Genomic DNA, 21,509 nt, shown 5'->3' on the forward strand with positions numbered 1-21,509 from the left:
GAGGCGGCAGAGCCCAGGAAGGGCTGCCGGTCCTGGAAAGTGAAGGTGAGCGGCTGATGGGTGGGGTCCCATCCCTTACTCCTGCTCGAGACGGCCCCTGCCGTGGGGAGCCATGAGGATGTTTTCAGTGTGTCCTGCCCTGCAGGGACCTTCCAGTGCTTCAGAAGCAGCTTTGTGATGTGGGGGTGAGAAGGGGCTTGTCTGTCTTGGCTCCTGTCAGGGCCATCTGTGGGACATGTTGGGGATCTGTGTCCCCCAGGGCACCCCAGGAGGGGTGCAAGGAAGGAGCTGCAGGCGCTAAAGTAGGAAAGACCCCCATCAGTCATAGAACTGGTCAGTGCACAATGCTTTGGGGGAGGTGGGTGGGCTGGGAGCTGGGTCCGGATCTGGTGGTCCATGTCAGTGGTGGGTCTGGTGTGTGGGAGCCCTGAGAGCAGCAGCCTGGTCTGTGTGGGAGGCTGGACAAGGCTCTCCCATCCCCAGATCCTGCTGCAGCTGGAGAAGAGTTGCACAGGGAAACGGTGCTTGGCCTGAGGCCACCCCTTCTGTCCTTGATGCTTCTTGGGGAGCCTGGGAACGGCGCTGGCCTGGCCGGACCCCGCTCCATGGCTGGATCTTGTTTACTCCAGCTTCCTGCCACGTTCCTGCCACAGCCCCTTCAGCCGCTGCCAGAAAGCCAGAGGAATTTGGCAGTCCCAGGAGGTCCAGCTGCTGTGCCGAAGTGCTGCACTCTCTCCCACTGCTCCAGCTGCCCTGCAAGCTGCCAGCCCTCTCTGGGCACCTGAGGGACTGCAGGGGGGCAGGACCCTGGCTGGGCACAACAGGCACCTCAGGCACGAGGAAGCTGCAGGGCAGCACTGCCGAGTGCTTTTTTGGTAACTTCTTGTATATTTGTGTTTGCTGTGTGTTGGTACGGGTGGGGCAGCAGGGCAGGGTTCAGTGCAGGGGAACGGAGCCACAGGATTGCACAGCAAGGGGTCCTTGCTGTCAGCCAGGCACCAGAAAGAGGAGAGGGATGCCTGTTTTGGAAAGGTGAGGTTCACCCCACTCCTCTCCCAGCAAACACAGGGCTGGGTGATGGATTCATGCCAGGGGCTGGATTCAAGACCCACCAAACCCCTCCTGTTTCATGGTCTGTGAGATGACATTAGCAGGAGTCGTGGATGCTCCTCGCTGAGTCTCTGGCCTGCAGCTGAGAAGTCATTTGACATGAGAGCATTTTGAGGAGCAGCTTTCTGGCCTTGTGAGGGGGCTGGACCTCGTGGTGGAGGTTTCCTTGTCTGCTTCAGTGTCTGGAGGCACATGCTGATGCTGGGGCTGGTGTTTGAGGTGCAGCAGTGGTTGGGATTGTCTATGGCATCACCAGCCTTTGGAGCTGGATCAACTAGGGGAGCATTGGGTGCAGGAAAGCAGGGCTGCCCACCCTCCCCGACCTCAGCACGTGGTGGGCATCCCCCAGTCTGTGGAGAGCCCGAGGTGTGATGCTGGCAGGACCTCGACAGGAGCACAGCTGTGCTGCAGTGGTGCGGGAGCACTTCCCAGGAGCGATGAAATCAGCGGGTGCGGCCGGGATTCCTCGGCTCCCGCTGGAGCTGTCTGGCGGCTGATTTACCTCGGTGTTATTGCCAGGATCGTGGCGTTGTCCTGGCAACCGCAATGCAGCCCCACGGCCCCTCGCTTGGGTGGGATAGGGCTGGCTGTGTTCCCCTGCCCGCTGTGGGTCAGCCCCACACCTGGAGGCAGCGGCCAAGAACAGGCAGGCTCCTCGCTCCTCTCTGGCTTTGTGTTGGAGACGGGCTCCCCCTTCCCAGCTGCCGGCGGAAGGGCCGGTTGTTTACCGGGGCAGAGGGTGTGGGAAGGGGTGAGCGCGCCCTGAGCGCGTTAGCAGATGGGGAGCGAGCAGGCAGCCAAGTTGGCCGGAGGGTGCGATGCTCCGCTGCGCCCACCCTTTGGCTCAGCCACTCCACCTTCTTCCCATCACTCACCCGGCCGTGGCAAGGGGTGCCATGTGCCTGCCCCTTCCATGCTGCATCCCAGGCATGGCTGCGTCTGCCAGGTTGTGCTCCCTCGGGAGCGTGCGCTGGTCAGCAGCACACGGTGCAGCCTTGGGGGCTGCCTGCCAGCTGTTGGCCCTTGGCCGCGCTGAAGGGGATGAGACAGAGCGTGCTGTGCCCAGGGTGGGTCTGGGGAGGCAGCAGCAGGTCGGGCAGGAGTGGCCCACTGAGCACCCGTGGCTGGGCGGGCAGGGGGGTGCGGGAGCTGCCCCGCAGCGCGGTGGGGCAGCGGGTCTGTGTGCAGCCCGCCCGGGGCTGGTACGGCCCCTGCAGCGGCGGGGCTGGGAGTCCTCCCAGGTGAGGCTTTGGGCTGCGCCAGGAGAAGAAAGGGGCTTTTGTCCTCCAGGAGGCTGAGGCTGAGTGGGCAGCACTGCGCGGGGTGCACGGGGACCGTGGGCTGTTTGGCGGTAACCGAGCCCGACCCCTTGGCATTTGCTGCCTTCACCGCTTCCCACGGCGGGAACAAGCGGCGCGTTCTGCAGGCGGCGGCGGGAGAAGAAAGGCCGCCTTGTCCATCCCAGCAGTGGGGCGCCGGCTGGGGCGGCCGCGCTCCCGCCCCGCATTCCTACGGCAGAGCCGGCTGGAGAGGGGCTGCATCCCCAGCCGGACGGGCTGGGCGGACGGCGGGCGGCCCCGGTGGGGTGAGGAGCCAGGTGAGGGGCTCTGATGGAGTGCAATCCTGAGGAACAGGGAGCATCGGGCAGTGGTGGGATGCCAGGGTCACCCTCCGGCTCACGAGCTGCCTGTGGAGTGCGGGGGGTTGCGTGGAGTTTGGGCAGCGGGAGGTGGGCAGAACCAGCGACAGTCACCCAGGTGCCAGGGATGGAGGTCTCCCGTGGTTCTCTCCTGATCTCACCAGTACAGCTGTGCTGGGAAGGGGTTAACACCGGAGCAGGATCCCACCCTGGCCCCGCTCCCTTCCTATGCAGCAGCCTGGCCCCTCCTGGCTTTTCCTCCTTCCCAGACATTGTGACGGGGCTGGGTGCGAGCGAGGGGCAGGGGCTCAGCTGGGCTTGCGGGGTCTCCAGATGCTGGGAAGTGCAGCATCACAGTGCCTGGGAAACATGGGCACCCTGCCGCGGAGGGTCCCACTCGGCTCCAGGACCAGGTGGCAGGTAAGGGAAAGGAGGGCTCCTGCTTCGGCAGCTGGTGGGCACCGGCGAACTACTCTTGGGGTACTGCATCTCTGCTTCCCCCTGCCCCAGCTGAGCTATCCCCATTCTGCGTGGGGTGGCTGTGGTCCCCAAAGAGACTTTGCTGTGGGGCAGCCAACTCTGATGTCGCAGAAGCAGCCCTGGATCCCACGCCTGGTGTTTTCCAGCATTTCATTTTTTCCACAGTGTGTAATAGCCACTCACTCGCCCCCGCAGCTGAGCCCGGTGCTGGCCGAGCTACGGGGGTCCCTCCGGGGGTTGGCGGGACAGCAGGCATTGCTAGTGGGACAGCGGGAAATGCTCGTCGGACAGCGGGAAATGCCGCCAGGAGCTGAGCCTGGGGCTTTTACCGGTGGCCCCGGTACCGGGGTTACTAACGGGAATGGAGTACTCCCTATCGGGGCTGCACAGGAAGGGTTAAGTCACACTCGGCTAGTCCTGTGCGGAAGGGCGGGATATGGGGAACAGCAGACGGTAAATTTAGTAACCCTGGAGCATCCCGACATGGCGTGAGCGCCGGGTGACGGAAATCGTTCCTCTCCGAGCTGCCTCCCGCCCACGCAGAGAATGAGTGGCTGTGTGTCTGCTCCATGGGCAGCAGCCCTGGCAGCCACGGGCCCGTGGGCCACTTCAGTAGGCACATGGCACAGTCAGCCCGGCCCGTGCACCTCCAGCTGCCGCTGCCAGTGCTGCTGGGCTTCACGGGAGCAGAGGTGTTTGCTCTGTGGGGATGGGCACTGGAGACAAAGGGAGTACCGGGGTGTGCCACACGTGTCAGGCAGGTGTTGTTGGGGACAGACGGATCCTGTGCTCTTGTGTCTTTGTCTGCTGGTGGCCATTGGAGTCTGACTGCCCACTGCTCTTGGTGTTTAGTATGTGTGTTTCCTCCACCACCTCCCCAAAACTGAGCCCATGTGCTGCCTCCTTCTGGGACCATGTCCTGTCCTGATGCCTGGCTTGTGTGTGGGTTTCCCTAGGCAGATGGGGATGTGTTCCTTAGCAGGCTGGCTTCAGGCAGCTGCTGACATGCTGGAGATGGAAGCTCAGGATGGAAAATCCTGTTGGTGGCAAATGCCAGTTTGGGATGGGTATGCTCAGGCTGCTGTCTGTGATGTGCAGGAGGAAGACATAAAGGACATGCCCAGTGTGATCATGTGTGCTGCCATTCTCTTTTTTTTGGCAGCAGCCCGTGTCCGGAAGCATCCGGCATCTCCAAGCGGCCATCATGGAGGCATCCAGCAGGACCCCCACCAGCCCAACCCAGAGAGTGCAAAATGTCATCCAGGTGAGCACACAGGACCACTGGACCTTTGTCCAGTGGAAACAGGGAGATCTGGCTGGGAGCCCTTCTCCTCCACAGCCAGCCCTACCATGGGTGCAAGCACTGCCCTCCAGCTTCTCCTCGCCCCAATCCTATTATGGGATCATCAGCAAAGCCCATTGAGCTAAGTGGCTGTCAGCTTGGATCCTCTTAGATGCAGTCCAAGCCCCAGAGATCTCCTGCTCAAAGGGCAGCTCACCTCTGCTCCCTAGGGTGGACAGCACGGACAGGAGAGAGCCCTCATTTCCTGCCTCTTGCTGCTGGGTGGTCCTGCTGGCATGTGGCTGTTCTGGAGCAGCCCAGCCAGCTGGGCAGTGCAGGGGAGCGAGCTGCGAGCATCCCTCCCTTTCCTGCAGAACAGCCCTCTGGACCTGATCGACACGGGCAAGGGGCTGAAGGTGCAGACAGAGAAGCCGCATTTGGTGAGCCTGGGCAGTGGCCGGCTCAGCACTGCCATCACACTCCTGCCCCTGGAGGAAGGTGAGTGCTGGCTGCCAGGGGGGCCCTGTGGGGACACTGGTGGCAGGGACACTGACCCGCCCTCTCTGCCGTCAGGGAGAACCACCATCGGCACGGCTGCAACAGACATCGTCCTGCAAGGCCCTGGGCTGGTGCCCCAGCACTGCTACATCGAGAACGTGCGGGGGACACTCACCCTGCACCCCTGTGGCAATGCCTGCGCCATCGATGGCATGACAGTCCGGCGGCCCACACGCCTCACCCAAGGTAGGAGCAGGCTGGGATTCACCAGAGCCTTCACCAGTGGAGTTGTGCCATCAGGTATCAGGGTGTTGGCAGAACCATCCTGTAATTGCATATCCCAGCTGGGATGCTCCTGCCTCTGTGCCCTGGACTGAGGACCTGCCAGGTAGTGGCAGGTTTGAGAAAAGTTTGAGAACAAGCCAAGTGCAACAAGTGAGCCGGGGAGGGAGAGAGCCGGGTGGGCTTTGGAGAACAGTGGAGATGCTAAGCCGCGTTTCAGAGGGGAGATGACGGAGGAAAACACCTCGGGCATCCTCCACGCCGGTCTGCCTGCGCGGCTGGGGGGCTTGGACCCCGCCTGTCCCCCACTGCCCCTCCGGGGAGCACGGGGAGAACCACGTGCGCTCCCCACGCCATCCCCTCCCCTCACGTCCCGTATCCCGCTTCCTGGGGATGACTCCGACCGGGCCGGGCGGAGCGGGCGAGGCCCGGCCCCCCGCCCCTCCCCGGGGGCGGTGCGGCGCTGCCCGGGCGGCGGCGGCGGCGGTGCGGTGAGTGCGGGGCTGCGGGGCCACGCGTGTCCGCGCCGGGCGGGGGGTTCGCCCCGTCCCTCCGCGGGTGACAAAGCCCCGGTGCCCCCCGCGGTCGGTGTCGCTGCGGCCCCGCCGCTCCTGTCCCCGTCCCTCCCCGGGGAGGGGGGACCCACCCGCGTGGGCGCTGCCGCGGACGTCCCCGCGGGGGACAATGGGCGCCACGTGGCCGCTGGAGAAGGGGCGCGACGGCTCCGGCGCGACGGCCCTGCCGGGTCCCGCCGGTCCCACGGTGGGTAGCGAGGGCCAGGTGGGCTGTGGGCAGGGGTCAGCCTAGCCCCCCGTTCTGCTGCCCGCGGGGGCTGGTGGAGGGGCAGGCGGGGATGCGGCGAGGCAGGGACGGCACCCGTGCCCGGCCACAGCGAGACCAGCCGTGGGGCTGCCAGGCTGCTCGGGGTGCGGTTCGGGGGTAGCCCTGTTTGCCGGGGCGATGCGTGGCTCCAGCTGGTGCCGGCAGGCGGGGAAGGGGCAGGGCGGTGATGCTTCTCAAAGAGGAGCCGGTTCCCGGGCAGGGCGCCGGCGTTGTCCCCTGGCAGGCAGGATGCCCTCCCTTAGCCGGGATGAGCAGGACTCGTCCCGCCCTGGCACTCGGGCACTCGAACCAGCCCCCTCGGCGGCGATGGTGGTTAATCCGTACGGCCTCTCATTCGCCCTGCTGCGAGCCTGGGCTGACGGGCGCTCCAAAAAACACATCCCCTCCGGCGAGGGATTTTCGGCTCCGGCTGTCGGTGCGCAGCGAGCCGCTCCCCGGGGCCCTGGCAGGCGCTTCAAAGCGGGGTGTGTCGGCAGCACCGAGGCTCTCAGCTACCCTCTGCTCCCCGCTGCCAGCACGGGGCTCCCCAGCACCGCGGGTACCCCACGCCTCCGCTCCCTTCTCGGGCTGCCTTTCCTCCCCAGGGTCGCTCGGCAGCCTTGCCCCGGCAAGGCTGCTGCTTTGGGCCAAGAAGAGGTGCTGTGCGGGCAGGGACAGGAGCTGTCTTGTCTGCAGCTGGCAGACGCGCAGGGCTGGAGAGCCGCCAGCCCCCTCGCGGCCCCCGGCGGGGACCCCAGCTGTGCCTGCGACGCGCTGCCGGCAGCTGCCGGGGAGTGACCTGGATTTCAGCCTTCCCCTAAGCCTCTGCTGACAGCAGGAGCCCGCTCCCCTCCCGGGGACGCATCTTAGGGCCAGCAGCGCCCAGCTGCCTCTCTGTGCTGCTCCCATCTCCCCTCTCCAGCATCGCTCTGACACCGGTGGCCAGCAGCTGAACTGTCTCTCCTCTCTCCCAAGGGTGCACCATCTGCCTGGGCCAGGCCACCTTCCTCCGCTTCAACCACCCTGCTGAAGCCAAGTGGATGAAGAGCATGATCCCGGCGGGGGGCAGGAGCCCAGCGGCTCTCTATGGGCTGCCAGCAAGTAGGTGACCCCCCTTGTCCCAGGCAGGATGCTGAGGTGCTCCCTGACCCGTGCCATAAGCCTTCCTGGCATGTGATGCTCTCCCAGCCCTGTCCTCTTGGACTCCCAGCCCTCCCACTTGGGAGTGGGGCTCATACCCAGCTGTGGATGTGCCATCCATCGGCTTGGCATGGTATGGCAGCTATGCTGGTGTTTGATAATGATTAATATTGTTTTAAAGAGGGTGACTGTGGGGGCAGTGAGGCACAGCTCTGGCCTCTGCCCAGCCTAGCCATGGCAGAGCCACCTCCCGGCAGAGCCACCTCCCAGCAGAGCCTCCCCGGCTGCCTGGAGTGTGTTTACATGCCAGGGCCGCTGTGCCAGGGCTGTGAAGGCCATTTCCCTGACTGCTGTCCTTCATATCATGATCTGCTTATCTTGCTGTGTCTGCCTGTCCATGGGGTGATGGGTTGAGTACCAGTGCCATGCCTGGTTTCTGGGGATGTCCAAATCCTAAGCAGCGATCCCTGGGTTGATAGCCCTTCTCCCTGCCCTGACCAGCACGCCCTGGCACGGGGAGAGGAGCTTGGCAGCCTCCCCATGCCACGTGTGTGTTGAAAAGGCAGCACGCCCACAGCTGGGGGACGGGAGGAGGGAGGCAGGGAACTGCTAAGGCCAAGGAGCATCATAAAACTGCAGAGCGTCCTGTGACTGCACAGCATCCCGTGTGGGCCCTGTGTGGTCCCTCTCTGCCTCATGGGACTGGGTGGGATCTCAAGGACAGGGCTGTGGCACATCTCTCCAGGCATGCAGGCAGTGCCAGCTGCTGCAGGGGAGCCACTGGGTGCCAGGGGGTGACGCAGCCTGGGTGGCACGCTGTGCTGGCTGGGCTCTGCGCCTGCTGTGATTTGCTCGTCCCCTGAGTGACAGGCACATCGGTGCTGCGCAGGGACAGCAGGGCAGCACAGGCAGGGGCACCCTGGCCAGGGGCACAGGGAGGCTGCGGGCGACGTGGCAGTGGGTCTGGACGCGCCACAGGTCAGCAACTTTTGGCTGTCGCATCTCTGACCCCTTGCTGGGAACCCGGAATGTGCCAGGGGCAAGTGGTGGGTGCCAGTGCCCGGTGCAGGCAGCTGCTCTTCAGGGAGTGGGGCCGGGAGCTGCGACACAGGGATGTCAGAGTGGGTGGCTGGGCTATGCTCTCAGGTTTCTGTCTCCTGGGTGACAGGGCCAGTGGGATTCCGGCCTCCTCCCCGGCCTGGCTCCCCAGCCAGAGTGGGAAAGGGTGGCACTGGGGTGCAGGCAGCTCAGGGTACAGAAAAGAAGGGCTGTGTGGAGGAACAAGGCCAGGTTGCTCTGTGGGACCCCAGCCCAGGCAGGGGCTGTGGCAGGGTCACACCACACTGACACCTGCTCCTGTGTCTCCCTGCAGAGCCTGAGACCCTGGTGAACGGTGGCCACCAGTCATCAGAGCGTGGGTGTCCCAGCCACAGCTCCCTTGTCAGCTCCATTGAGAAGGACCTGCAGGACATCATGGACTCGCTGGTGCTGGAGGAGCCGGCATCCCCTGGCATCCAGAAGCCGCCTGCCTGCAGCCGGTCCCCCCTCTCCCCGGTGGTGAATGGGGGTGGGCGCTGCCTCCTGTCTCCCCCGCCCAGCCCTAGTGCCACCTCGGGAGGCTCCAGCTACGAGAACTTCTCTCCGCTCTCCTCCCCAGCCAGCAGCAGCAGTTACACCAGCCCCTCACTCAGCAGCCAGGAGCAGGGGCCAGCCGTGCCGCCCCTTGTCCCACTCCGCTCCTCCAGCTACAACCACACCGTGCAGCCGCCCACCCTGCCCAGTGTGGGCCCCAGTGGGGTTCCCAGTGAGCCTTGGTCAGCTGAGAGGCTCAGCGACCACCGGGCAGGCAGCCCCTGGCTGACACCCAGGGTGGCACCACGGTCACGGGCAGCCCTGCAGGAGCGGCCCCCCAGCCCCTTCCGAGAGCCACGGGACTCCCTGGCACCCAGCCGACAGCCTGCCAGCAGGGTGGTCCCTGAGGCACGGCTGCAGCCCCCCGAGAGCCCACGGGTGGCCAGGAGGAACATGGAGAGCATGCGGGAGCTGCCCCCGCTGAGCCCCTCCTTGTCCCGCCGGGCTGCCAGTCCCCGGGGGGCAGCTCCTGACGCCCCCTCCCCACAGCCCCGGCTGGGCAGGGAGGTGCCTGGCAGTCCCCGTGCCAGGCGCAAGGGCTCAGAAGAGTCAAGAGGTGCTGGAAGCCCCTCGCCCCCGCTGCTGGCAGAGACCCCCACGCGCCGCCCCAGCTTTGGCACCTGCCTGAGCCCAATGTATGGGCTGAGCTCACCGGCCATGCCCTCGCCCCGGCAGAGCCCCCGTGCCCCCAGGAAGCCTTTGGGGGACCCACGGCTGCCGGCGGGGCCACGAGAGCGCAAGAACAGCATCACTGAGATCAGCGACAACGAGGATGAGCTGCTGGAGTACCACCGGCGGCAGCGGCAGGAGCGGGTTCGGGAGCAGGAGATGGAGCGCCTGGTGAGCTCTGGAGCTGAGTGGGGGGGACACATTTGAGTATGGGACACTCTCTTTGCAAACGCTTTTTGTCATTTGCTGCTTTAAAACCTGGCGCTTGCCTTTTGGGGATTTGCTGCAGCTGCCAGGCTGCTGGCTTATCCTGGGGGATTATGGCCAGGAGTGGCCATGGGTGCTCAGCAGCTCTCTGGGAGTACAAAGCCCCCAACTTGCAGCAGCCTGGGGAAGTTGGTGGGGTCAGCATGGCTGCCATTGAAACAGTGGTGCCCCTGGCTTTGCAAAGCTCTCCACATCTCCTCCACAGTGCCACGACTCTGTGGGCATTGTGACTATATTTAGGGCCGATGGAGTTTTTATGGAGCCTGCAGCTGCCTGGGTGGGGTTTGCCCGTGTCTGTGCTGGTCCCAGAGGCTGAGCCGCCGGGGCTGTGTTTGCTCAGCCCTGACTCACACCCGGCGCGGGCAGCCTGAGTCACTGCCTGGAAATAGCGGAGGCGCTCGGCAGCCGGCCCTGCCGCCTGTAATTAGCCCGTCTCCAGCTCCCAGCACGTCGCGTGCCTGGCTCTGCTGTGCGGTTGGGGTGCTTTGTAATACCCCCAGCCCATCCCAGTGTGAAGCAGGGCAAGGAGCAAGCCTGTTTCCTGGCGCCCACCATCAGCGCAGGGTCCCACGGGCTGTGGCCATGGCACATGCTGGGATGAGTGCTGTGCTCACCATTCTTCCCCACAGGAGCGGCAGCGCCTGGAGACCATCCTGAACCTCTGTGCTGAGTACACCAAGACGGATGGTGCTGAGCCAGGTGATGTGCACCGGCTCCTGGTGGCTGGTGATGCAGATGGTGGCCAGAGAGTGCCCAGGGCTGCCATGACTTTGGGCCGTGCTGCCGAGGAGCTGCGGCAGAGGGAGAGCCTGGAGAGATCGGACGAGGAGAACCTGAAGGAGGAGTGCAGTAGCACCGAGAGCACCCACCACGAGGTAAGGGGACACCTGTGCCATGCCGCACCGTGCCATGCCGCGCCATGCCATGCTGCACCATGCCATGCCAACCATCCCTCTCCACAGCACGAGGAGCTGACGGGTCCCCGGGCGAAGGAGGCACAGCGCCTGGAGGAGGAGCGTGCCAGCGTCCTCGGCCGCCTGGACCAGCTGAAGGGCCGTGTCAAGGAGCTGGAGCAGCAGCTGCAAGAGACATCTCGAGAGGTGAGGAGTCAGGGGACACTGCTGAGCCCCCTGCTGCTTGCTGCCCTCACCAGTCAGTGCTGAATTCCATGGGAATGAGCGAGATCCAGCTGGGGCAGCCATCCTGACATGGCTGTGCCCGTCCAGGCAGAGATGGAGCGGGCGCTGCTGCAGGGCGAGCGGGAGTCGGAGGCGGCGCGGCTGCGGCAGGAGCAGGAGGCAGTGCAGCAGCTGCAGGAGAAGCTCTCCAGCCTGGATGCCAGCATCTGCAAGGAGCGGGACAAGGTGAGCCCCATTGCAGGTACCTGCTGTCACCACCTGGGCCTTGCCCTCCTTGGCACTCACAGCTGATGCCACGGTGCCCAGTATTGCAGTGTTCCCCTGCAGACATGTTCTTCATACCCTGGGCTCCACAGAGGCTTTGGGGAGCAGCCCCTCTGGTTTGTGTTGTGGCTGGTTCATCTGTCTGTCTGCCTGGGCTTGGTCCAGCAGCCTTGCCAGAGGAGAGCAGGGCTGATGCCTGGGAAGCATTTCAGCCTCTGCCTGTTGCATTGGAAGGGTCTGGGTCTGGCAGGGACACTGGTGTTGCTGTTGCCTGTGGTGGGCAGTGCTGAAGTGGGGTCTTGGTGTTCCCCATTCCCTGCCCTGGCTGGGGAACTGCATCTTGTGGCAAGTAACCTCACTCTGCTGCATCTGCACATGTGAAGGCAGCTGCTGCTGTAGTGTTCAGCTCACTGGAGGTGGTTGTGAAACCACTGCAGGTGTTTAACTCATCTCAGAGGCTGAGGAGGGTGTCCTGGTCTCCTTTCCCTGGAGTCATCTGTGGTGCAGTTATTGCCTGAAGGCACCCACGCAGCTGCGTGCACCGCACGCTCGTCCCGGCTGCTGGTTGCTGGCAGTGTGGCATGGCCTTGGGCAAGCTGCTTTGCAGTGGGAGAGCTGCTGGAATCCAGCTCCCTGCTACCTGAGGCCAGTGTTGCTGTGCAGCCTGTGCCTGGGTCCCACTGGCAGCTCTGTGCCACCGTGATGTGGCATCAGCGCCCCTGGGGCCCTGGCTGGCCCCATGGCTGTGGGTGCTGGGGCTGTTGAGGTGCCTGTGGTCAGGCAGAGCTGCCATTGGCACCTGCCAGTGGTGGCCCCACAGTGTTTGGGATTTTTTGGTCTGGTTTTGGTCCTCCAGCCCTTTGTAGGCATCTTCTGTAGCCAGGGACAGCCCCGTGCAGAGCCAGGGGAGGAGCACAGGGAAATCCCCATCCCAACCTCTCTGCTGACCTGAGTGCCCGCTTTCCTAACCCACCCTGCTCTACTTGCACTAACAGTGCTTGCTCTGAGCTCTTCCATCACCTCTGACATATCTGCATGCCCAGGAGCCCCCAGGCACTCTGCAGCCCCTCTTGTGAGGCACCTGCCTGTGCCAGCCCAGCCTCCCCACCAGTGTGTCCCCTCATAGCCCTTTTTCAGGGATCCCCCATCTCAATGCGGAGCACATTGTTCCTTTGCAGCAAGCGTTTCCCAATGCCAAGCCCCTTCATGGTGCTGTCAGACCTGTGGGAGGTGGTTCCTCTACACCAGCTTCGTGTTACTGACCCCATTTTACTCCTTCTGTGGCCATGGGAGGAAGGGTTGGGGACAATTCCCCCTCATCCCAGGCTTAGGAGCAACTATTTGCTCTACTGCTGACTTGTCTGAGCATCTCTGGCACTGGGGCTGGACCTTAGCCTCCTGTTTTCACTGCTGCCTCATGGGCAACCTTTCCTTCTGATGGGTGAGAGTGGTCCATGCCCTCAGGCTGCGTTCAGGAGCTGTGGTGCCCAACTGGCAGCATCCCATTGGTGAGCAGCAGTTGGTGCCTGTCAGTGGTTGTTCGGAGAGGGCCATGGTGCAGCTTTGTGTGGGTCAGGATGACTGTACCCATGCTGTCAGCATTGATCTTTCTGTGGCCTGCAAGTTTGTTTTTGGAACCACAAGATGAGCTTAAAGGCTGGCTGTAGCCCCTCTAATACTGCCTGGCCCCAACTCCTGTGTCTGTTGCTCTCTCTTGCCCCCATTCCTTCCTCCCCTCCTCGGGACCCCGCTCTGTCTCCAGATGCCCCTGCTCTAACTCACAGCTTCTGCATGCTGCCCATTTGAGAAGTGTGTTTTCTCTCTTCTTTTTTTTCCTCCCCCTTTTTGTTTTTGTTTTTGTTTTGTCTTATTCTCCCCTGATTCAGGAAAGGGCAAAGGTTGATGCTGAAAGGAAGGAGCTAGAGCAACTCCGGGCGCTTTACCATGAGTCGAAGAGCCACCTTGATAAGTGCCCCGAGTCAATGCGGGAACAGTTGCGGGAGCAGATGCGAAGGGTCAGTGTCTCCCCCCACCCCTCCCGGACCATGGCCCACCTCCCTCCGCTCCAGCTTAGGCCAGCTCTTCCCTGCCAGCCGGGGCTGCACTGGGAGCGTCGCACCCGGGCTGGAGGCGGCTGGCGCCGGGCACCACCGTCCTGGTAAGCTTGCTGCCCGCCCGGGGCGCGGGGCTGGCTCGGCAGAGCTCCTCGGGACCGGGCAGGGCGTGAGCACAGACCCTGCCCCACACAGGAGGGCAGGCTGGGGAGCCTCAGGGACCGCTGCATCCTCATCTGGCTGCCTCCAGCTATTTCCTGAGAGCGTTTGTTTACATGGCGCCGTCGGTTTATGTTACTGCTGGTCTGCAGCATTTTTTCCTGTTATCTGGTATTTTCCGGAAGTAGTTGACTTTCCCCAGCCCGTGGCCAGTGCCTGCCCAGATAAACCCACATTGCCTGTTTTGGGAAGGCATCTCCATGCTGGATGTGGGTCTGGTGTATGGTGGGCAGGGGCAGTGATGGAGTGATGCTGGTGTACGGGAGCTCTCAGCAGCTGCCATGCCAGTGCTGTGCCATGACAGCACCAGTTACTTGGCTCCTGGAGCAAGGTGAAACACATCCCTGCAGGCTGCTGGGGTGGCAGAGCTGAGTGCTGCCATGAGCTGTTGGTGTGTGAAGGCTGGGAGGACACACAGGAGTTTGTCCGTTGCCCACTGGCTTGGTGATGTGGGGCTGCTTGTTGTGGTTGCACTGGCACATGGTGTTTTGCTGCCTGTCAGGGCATGGCTCTGGCCCAGATGTGGTTCAGTGGGGGCAGATGGACTCCAAGGGTCGGGTGAAGCCCCTGCCTCTGGTGAGCTCCTCATTTCATGGGGCTGATTGTTCTGACCTGGCCAGTTCTGGGTTCCTCCATTGCCATCTCCTGTTGGCCGACACTCCTGCCAACATCTCCCATGTTTCTGGTGCCCTGCAAAAGGCAAAACTGCCTGTCCGCCCACACCAGCACAAGGGACAGGCTTGGCCATCAGCTCTTGTTCCTGGCCAGCACCAGCAGGATGTGGGAGCATGCAGGAGGTTTTGCTGTGGGAGACTTGCCTACAGGATGAAGAGTTGCCCATCCAGAGGGACTGATGCACTGTGCCCTTGTGTGTCTGAAGGAGGCAGAGGCACTGGAGACAGAGGCCAAGCTGTTTGAGGACCTGGAATTCCAGCAGCTGGAGCGTGAGAGCCGCCTGGAAGAGGAGCGCGAGGCCCGTGGCCAGCAGCTCCTGCAGAGCCGCGCCGAGTGCCACCGCAGCATCGCCCGCAGGAAGGTAGGGCAGAGGGGGCGGCGGGTCTGGCACAGCCAGGCTGTGTCCCATGACTCACCAGCAGCCAGCTCATCCCTGTTGCCCTCTCCCCAGGAGCGAGTGGCTGCCCTGGATGCCCAGGCTGCCCAGATTCGGCTGCAGAGTGCCCAGGAGGCCGAGCGTCTGACCAGGGAGCGGAGTGGTGTCCTGCAGCTCCTGCAGAAGGTAATGCTAATCAGGGGGCTGACAGGGCTCCCCACCCCTGGGGTTGCCCAGGGCAGGCGACAAGATTGTGCCAGCTCCCACCAGAGTACTGGCAGGAAGGGTGAAGTTGGGAAGGGACCAGCCATGGAGTGCCAATAACCATCATCTGCCTCTGCTTTCACTGTCACCCGCTGTGCAGGAGAAGGAGAAGCTCATGTCTCTGGAGAGGCGATACCAGCTTGTCACAGGTGGCAGGAGCTTCCCCAAAATGTCCTCGGCTCTCAGAGAAGTAAGTGGGGAGAGGGTTCTATGGTGCCTGGGGCTGCTTTCCTGAGCTGCTCTCGGCAATGGGGATGAGCCTTGTGCACCACAAGCTCTGCTCTGCAGCAGCTTCTGTGCTCCCAAGCACCTTCTGGCCAGAGCCAGGTGCTCCTGACCACTCAGAGTCTCTCCATGGGCTGCAGAGGTTTTGAGGGTGAGGGGCAAATACAACAGAGCAACAGCACCTGGGACAGCACTGCTTCAAGTACCACCCTTGCTGGAGAGCAAGCATGGGGGTGTCTTGGGGCTGGTACAGAGGACTTTAAGGTGGGAATGAGTCGCCCTGTTACCCTGCTCCTGGCTCTGAATGGGGAGCCAGAAACATGATGCCATTGGGTCTGCAGTGCTGCCTGACCTGCTGCTGGGAAGAGGGGCAGGATGGCAGTGTCCCCTCATGCCTGCCTGCAGTGGGACTCCTGCTGCTGCCACTTTGCTGCTTGTGCCCACCTTGCCTACATGATCTTTACCCTCCAACAGGAGACCCTCCATATCTCAGAGCCTTATGAGCTATTGGAGGGAACTAAGTCCTTGAGCCCCCTGCCAGCAGCAGCTGTCTCCTTAGCTTCTCCTGCCACCCGCTCCTACCCCAAGGCACAAGAGGTAACTAACTAGAGGGACTAACTGCATGTGCTTGCTTGCTTGCCCCTCCTTGGTCGAGACCCCTTTCGTGGACTAATGTCACCTCCAGGCAGCAGGGCAGCCCTGAATCGGCATGTCTGGGGCTTTTCTCATTTAGCTCTCTGGCAGCTGTGCTCACTGTGCTCATTAATACTCAGTCCCTGATTCCAGGTGTTCTCCCGGGCCCAGTGGGCATCCCAGCTCCAGCTGCTGCCCTTGGTTTTAACTCTGGAGTAGCACTGTGGGGCACAGACATCCCTGTGCTTCCCCTTGCCCACCATATACCCACTGGCTGGTCATGTTCTGGCAGCATCCTGTAGGGTCCTGCTAGCCTGGCTTCCCTAAAATAAGAGCAAGTCATGAGGTTCAGAAAGAACATGGAATTGAATTTTAAGCTGGTTTGGCACAGCTTGAGGTGCCTTACCCAGAGCTGTTGCACTGGGGAGGGCTTTTGTCCAGGGGGACCCTGAGGTCTGTCCCCAGCAGCCACTCAGCAGAGCTGTGCTGAAGGCAGCACACCCAGCCCAGCTTGGGCACCACACTCCCTGCACAGGGCAGGGCAGGACTGGGCTGGGCAGGCAGCGTTGGGACATGCATGCACAGGGAGGTTTGGTCCTGCTTTGCAGTCAGTGCCATGTTGCCAGCACATGGGTCTAACTCTCCTCCTTCTCCCTCACCGTGGATTTCTAGGAGTACATGAGGCTGTCTGACGTTTTCAGGTTCTGCAGCAATGCTCACGGCCCCAGCCTGGACACTAAAGCTTCTGCTGCTGCCCCTGCTGCTGCTCAGCGCTCTTTCTTGCTTGCTCTACCTCCAGCAGCCAACGAGGTACCCGCCCCAGAGCATGCTCGGGTTTGCTCCCTCGGGTTGCCTGCTGCATCCTGGGTCAGGGGACTTGTCTGGCTGCAGCTGAGGGGGGAGCAGAGGCTTGAGCTGCCTGGTCTCCTTACCAGGGTTCACTTCTTGCCTGTTCTGGACGTGGTGGCAGCGGGGCCAGGGAGCAGAGAGGGTGCCCAGCAGAGTGGGAGGGCAGCCCTTTGTCTGTTGGACCCAGTCCTGGCCGCTGGTCCCAAGTGTGGAGAATGCAGAGCAGGCAGAGACCTGACCTGGTGCCCAGCACCAGGGTGGCAGCAGCACCAACTGCCCTTCCTCTTGGGATATGGCACCCTCCTTTGGAGGGGTGGAGCTGCCTGCTCATTCCCCTGTGCCTGCTTGCCCTTGCCCTTCTCCTGGTTTAATCTGCTTCTCTCTGCCCAGTACGTGACTGTTGAGCAACTCTCTGGCATCCTGGGCAACCTCCACGCCCCTGCTCCTTCCCTGCTGGGCTGCACCCCTCCGGCTCCTTCATCCTCAGGCTGTGCTCCTTCTCCTCCTCTTCCATCTCTCTCTTCTTCCTTCGTCTCTGCAGAGGTTTGTACCCTCTTTCCCTTCCTTCAGCCCCTTGTGCTCTCCCTGGGATGCATAGGAAGGGGTGAGCTGCAGATGAAGCTGAGTGGCAGCACAGGCTCTTCACAGCCTGCACACCCCTCATTGTCCTGCCTGCTGCTTCGCTGCCTACAGGGCAAGTCAGGGGGTCTTTCTTCTTGTTCAGCTCTCTTGAGCAGCAAAGGGCTCTTACAGCTGCTGGGGCTTAGCCAGGGAGTGCATGGGATCCCTGGGGGATGTCAAATTATGGGGGAATGGTGCAGGCACAGGCAGGGATGCTCCAACCTCTTCTCTGTGCATCTATCCCTCTTGCTGCATTTGTCCTTTGTCCTTTCTCACATGGCCTCTCTCTCCAGATGGAGCAGCAGCTGCCGGGAGGCCCCGTGTGTCTCCCGGCTCTTGATTTAGAGAAGTGGTACCAGGAGGTCATGGCTGGCTTTGAGACCTCCTCTTGCCCTGTCTCTCCTCCTTCTTCCCCTCCTCCACTTCCAGCTAAAGCTCACTCCTCTCACAAGGCTCTCCAGGTAATCTTGGCTCCCTGCTGCCAAGGCTCAGGCTTTGGGGCTGCTGGCCATGGTGGGAGTGGGGCAGTGTGGGGACATTCCTGCACCCTTAGTGCTGCTGCAGCGGGCAAAGCAGACCTGCAGCCTCTTCTTGCCTGCACCCCTGCCAGGATGGCACCGACACGAGGCAGGATCTGGGGAGGGGATACTCAGCCCTGCCTACGGATGAGCCATCTGTCCGAGGGGGGCTTTTGAAGTCCTCCATATCCCTCTCACCTTCATGTCTCTGTGCCCAGGTCTATCGTGCAAAAACAGAGGGTGACACTGGAGTCCTCACCCCTCGGATGAAGAGTGGGACCCCCTCATCCTCACAGCTCAACCTCTCCGTGCTGGGGCGCAGCCCCTCGCCCAAGGTACAGCTGCCAGGGGGACCCAGGCACCCCGGCTGTGGGTCCCCTACTGCTGGTGCCAGCCCCCATCCCCATCCCTGCACAGCTGACCACCTGCTGTCCTGCCCAGGGCCCCCCGAGCCCAGCGGGCAGCCTGCCCCGCAACCTGGCGGCCACTCTGCAGGACATCGAGACGAAGCGCCAGCTGGCCCTGCAGCAGAAGGGTGAGCTCTGGCTCTGTGGGGTGGTGGGAATTCGGGAGACGCTACCCCCGCTGCCACTTGGGCAATGGAGGAGGGAGCCCAGCCAAGGGTGGGAGCAGCAGCAGCAGCAGCAGCACTCTGGTGGGATGCAGTGCCTCTCTCATGGTCTCTTGCTTTTCCCCCCCTCTCCTCCTCCTGACCCCTCCACCTGACGGTGTGTCTCCAGCCGAGCTGCTGCCAGCAGAGCCCTTGCAGCCAGGTGATCTACCAGGTAGAGATGTGGGGCAACTTGGACTGCCTAGAGCAGCCCAGAGGCAGCAGCATGGCTGTTTGCTGGCACCTTCTGCCATGCATAAGAGGGGCATGACTAGCCCAGGAATCCAGGTGCCTTTCGGCATCTGCTTAGGGACAACTCTGTGCATCCTTAACCCGCTTATGCTTTGCCCAGCCTGCTCCTGCCAGCCTGGTGCATGTGCCCCCCTTGGCTGCCCGGGCTCCCTCCTCCCGCCTGGACAAATTGCTGTGCTTACCAGAAAGTTGTGATGGCAGCTCCCACCTCTGCCTCTACCCATCCCCACCTGGCTCCAGCAGTGCCTGTGGTGTCTTCTGCCTGTGCCACCCCTTAGCCTGCCACGTTGTGACTCTGTCTGTGGCATGGTCAACTCGACATCATCCTCTTCCCGTGGCACAGGTCAGCAGGTGATCGAGGAGCAGAGGCGGCGGCTCGCGGAGCTGAAGCAGAAAGCGGCTGCTGAGGCACAGTCCCAGTGGGAAGCCCTGCATGGGCAGCCCCCCTTCCCCCGGCTCGTGCATCACTCCATCCTCCACCACCACCGTCCCCACGGTGCTGGGCCACGTGCCGAGGAGCTGGACCATGCATATGACACCCTCAGCCTGGAGAGCTCAGACAGCATGGAGACCAGCATCTCCACCGGCAACAACTCTGCCTGCTCACCTGACAACATCTCCAGGTAACCCTGGGGCCAGCTCTGGTGGGGCAATGCTGCTGGGGACAGCCTACCCTGGTGGCAATGCTGCTGGCTCCAGGTCCTTCCTGCTGCAGCAGCACTGGTGACTGTCTTGCAGTGCCAGCGGAATAGAGACAGGGAAGATTGAGGAGATGGAGAAGATGCTGAAGGAGGCTCATGCGGAGAAGTCCCGGCTCATGGAGTCCCGGGTGAGTGGGTGCACCGGTGCCACGGCTGGATGGGGAGCAGGTGCCCAGTCCTTGGGGCTGAGTGCCTGTGTGTGCCAGCAGGAGCGGGAGATGGAGCTGCGCCGGCAGGCACTGGAGGACGAGCGGCGGCGCCGGGAGCAACTGGAACGCCGGCTGCAGGACGAGACGGCACGGCGGCAGAAGCTGGTGGAGAAGGAGGTCAAACTGCGGGAGAAGCACTTCTCACAGGTGCGAGCCAGGCTGCCACCTGGGTTCCCTCTCCCAGCCTGGCCAGCCAGACACACCTGGCTCCCTACTGATGTCGCAGTGAGGGGACATGCCTCTCGTTGCCACCGGTGGGCTTTGCAGGGCTGTGTTGTTTTTCCAGGCTCGCCCCCTGACGCGGTACCTCCCCATCCGCAAGGAGGATTTTAACCTGCGGCTGCACATCGAGTCCTCGGGCCACAGCGTGGACACCTGCTACCACGTCATCCTGACTGAGAAGATGTGCAAGGGCTACCTGGTCAAGATGGGTGGGAAGATCAAATCTTGGAAGAAGCGCTGGTTTGTCTTTGACCGCATGAAGCGCACCCTCTCCTACTACGTGGGTGAGTCCCTGTGCTGTCCTGTGCCCCCTCCCTGTGCCATCAACCACAGCCCACAGCACTTCCCTCTCTCGGGCAGATAAACACGAGACAAAGCTGAAGGGTGTCATCTACTTCCAAGCCATCGAAGAGGTTTACTACGACCACCTCCGCAGTGCTGCAAAGGTGGGAGCCGGGCACTGGCACTGCTCTGGTGTCACTGGGAGCTGGGGTTGTTTAGCCTGGAGAAGAGGAGGCTCAGAGGTGACCTCAGCACTGTCTAGAACTCCCTACAGGGAAGTTCGAGCCAGGTGGGGGTTGGTCTCTTCTCCCAGGCACTCAGCAATAGGACAAGGGGGCACGATGGGCTCAAGCTCTGCCAGGGGAAATTGAAGTTGGAGAGCAGAAAGAAATTCTTTGCAGAGAGAGTGCTCAGGGATTGGAATGGGCTGCCCAGAGAGGGGGTGGATTCCCCATCCCTGGAGGTTTTTCAACTGAGCTTGGCCGTGGCACTGAGTGCCATGATCTGGTAAAGGGACTGGGGTTGGACCAAGGGTTGGACTTGATGATCTCAGAGGTCTTTTCCAGCTCAGTTGATTCTATGATTCTGTGATTCCTGCTGGATGCTCCTGGAGTGGTCCATGACCTCTGATGTCACCTGCGCCTTGATGTGCCAAGGGCAGGATAGCAGTGCTGGGCTTTGTTGGGGGGAAAAGGGGGGAAATGCTGCTGCTCAGAGAGGGCAGAGCACTGATCCTGTCCTCCTCCCCTCCAGAGCCCCAACCCTGCGCTCACTTTCTGTGTCAAGACCCACGACCGTCTCTACTACATGGTGGCCCCCTCGGCCGAAGCCATGCGCATCTGGATGGACGTCATTGTCACCGGGGCAGAGGGGTACACCCAGTTCATGAACTGAGAGGAGGGTGCTGAGCACCCCAGATCCACCACCTGGACAGACTCCTGAGCATCCCAGAGGAGCTTCTGGGGGGGGCACAGTCCCTGTGCAATCCATGGCAGTGGAGCTACACTGGGTGGCACTGAGCGTGGCCTGCTCAGTCAATGGAATAAGATTTTTTTTTATGTTGACTTTTTAAAAACAGAATTTATTGGAAAAATATCAAAGTGCTGAAATGTAAAAAGCTGCCAAAGAGCTGTGGGGGCCTGAGCGTTCTGCCCTGGGGCGGTGCTGGATTGGAGGCTGACTCTGATACTTGCCACAGTGTTCCAGGGAGGGATGGTGAGCCCTCAGCTGGCCTGGACCCCCCACTGTAAACCCAGACCCCTCTTTGTAAACCTTTTCTAACTCCGGATCGTTGTGCCCCACGTGGGGACTGTGGGGCTGCCCAGCCATAAAGTGTTTCACGAACCAGGCTGTGCCCTCTGTGTGGCAGCAAATAAAGCCGAGCCTGTGCTGGGCGGGGGAGATGGACCAGTGTGGGTGGAGCGGCAGGGGCAGGGGCAGGGGCAGGGGATGGGGATGGAGATGGGGACTAACCGAGCTGGGTCTAACCGAGCCCAGGATTAACCGAGCTGGGTCTAACTGAGCCAGGACTAACCGAGTCAGGGTGTAAGCGAGCAGGGGACTAACCGAACCGGG

General features: G+C 62.3%; 1 protein-coding gene across 9 annotated transcripts; it reads left to right on the forward strand.

The window, feature by feature from the left end:
• Positions 1–7: 7 nt before the first annotated feature.
• PHLDB1 (pleckstrin homology like domain family B member 1) lies at positions 8–21,278 on the forward strand. Of its 9 annotated transcripts, none has more exons than XM_071576319.1 (23): positions 8–45; positions 4,395–4,493; positions 4,886–5,009; positions 5,085–5,255; positions 7,089–7,214; positions 8,626–9,725; positions 10,451–10,696; positions 10,784–10,921; positions 11,048–11,185; positions 13,111–13,239; positions 14,378–14,533; positions 14,624–14,734; positions 14,913–15,002; positions 15,512–15,634; positions 17,877–17,993; positions 18,076–18,193; positions 18,399–18,443; positions 18,864–19,143; positions 19,259–19,349; positions 19,431–19,577; positions 19,717–19,936; positions 20,013–20,098; positions 20,688–21,278. In XM_071576319.1, the coding sequence occupies exons 2-23, from the start codon at positions 4,434–4,436 to the stop codon at positions 20,826–20,828; spliced, it is 3,957 nt and encodes a 1,318-aa protein (XP_071432420.1). In that variant the 5' UTR covers positions 8–45; positions 4,395–4,433; the 3' UTR covers positions 20,829–21,278. The 9 variants fall into 9 exon arrangements, with proteins under 9 accessions (XP_071432420.1, XP_071432415.1, XP_071432416.1 ...); XM_071576314.1 differs by lacking the exon at positions 8–45 and adding an exon at positions 3,035–3,169 and having other exon boundaries at positions 4,392–4,493; XM_071576315.1 differs by lacking the exon at positions 8–45 and adding an exon at positions 3,035–3,169 and having other exon boundaries at positions 4,392–4,493; positions 18,100–18,193.
• The last annotated feature ends 231 nt before the right edge of the window (positions 21,279–21,509 follow it).

Source organism: Pithys albifrons, chromosome 23 (assembly GCF_047495875.1).
Source record: "Pithys albifrons albifrons isolate INPA30051 chromosome 23, PitAlb_v1, whole genome shotgun sequence".
Taxonomy (NCBI): Eukaryota; Metazoa; Chordata; class Aves; order Passeriformes; family Thamnophilidae; genus Pithys; species Pithys albifrons.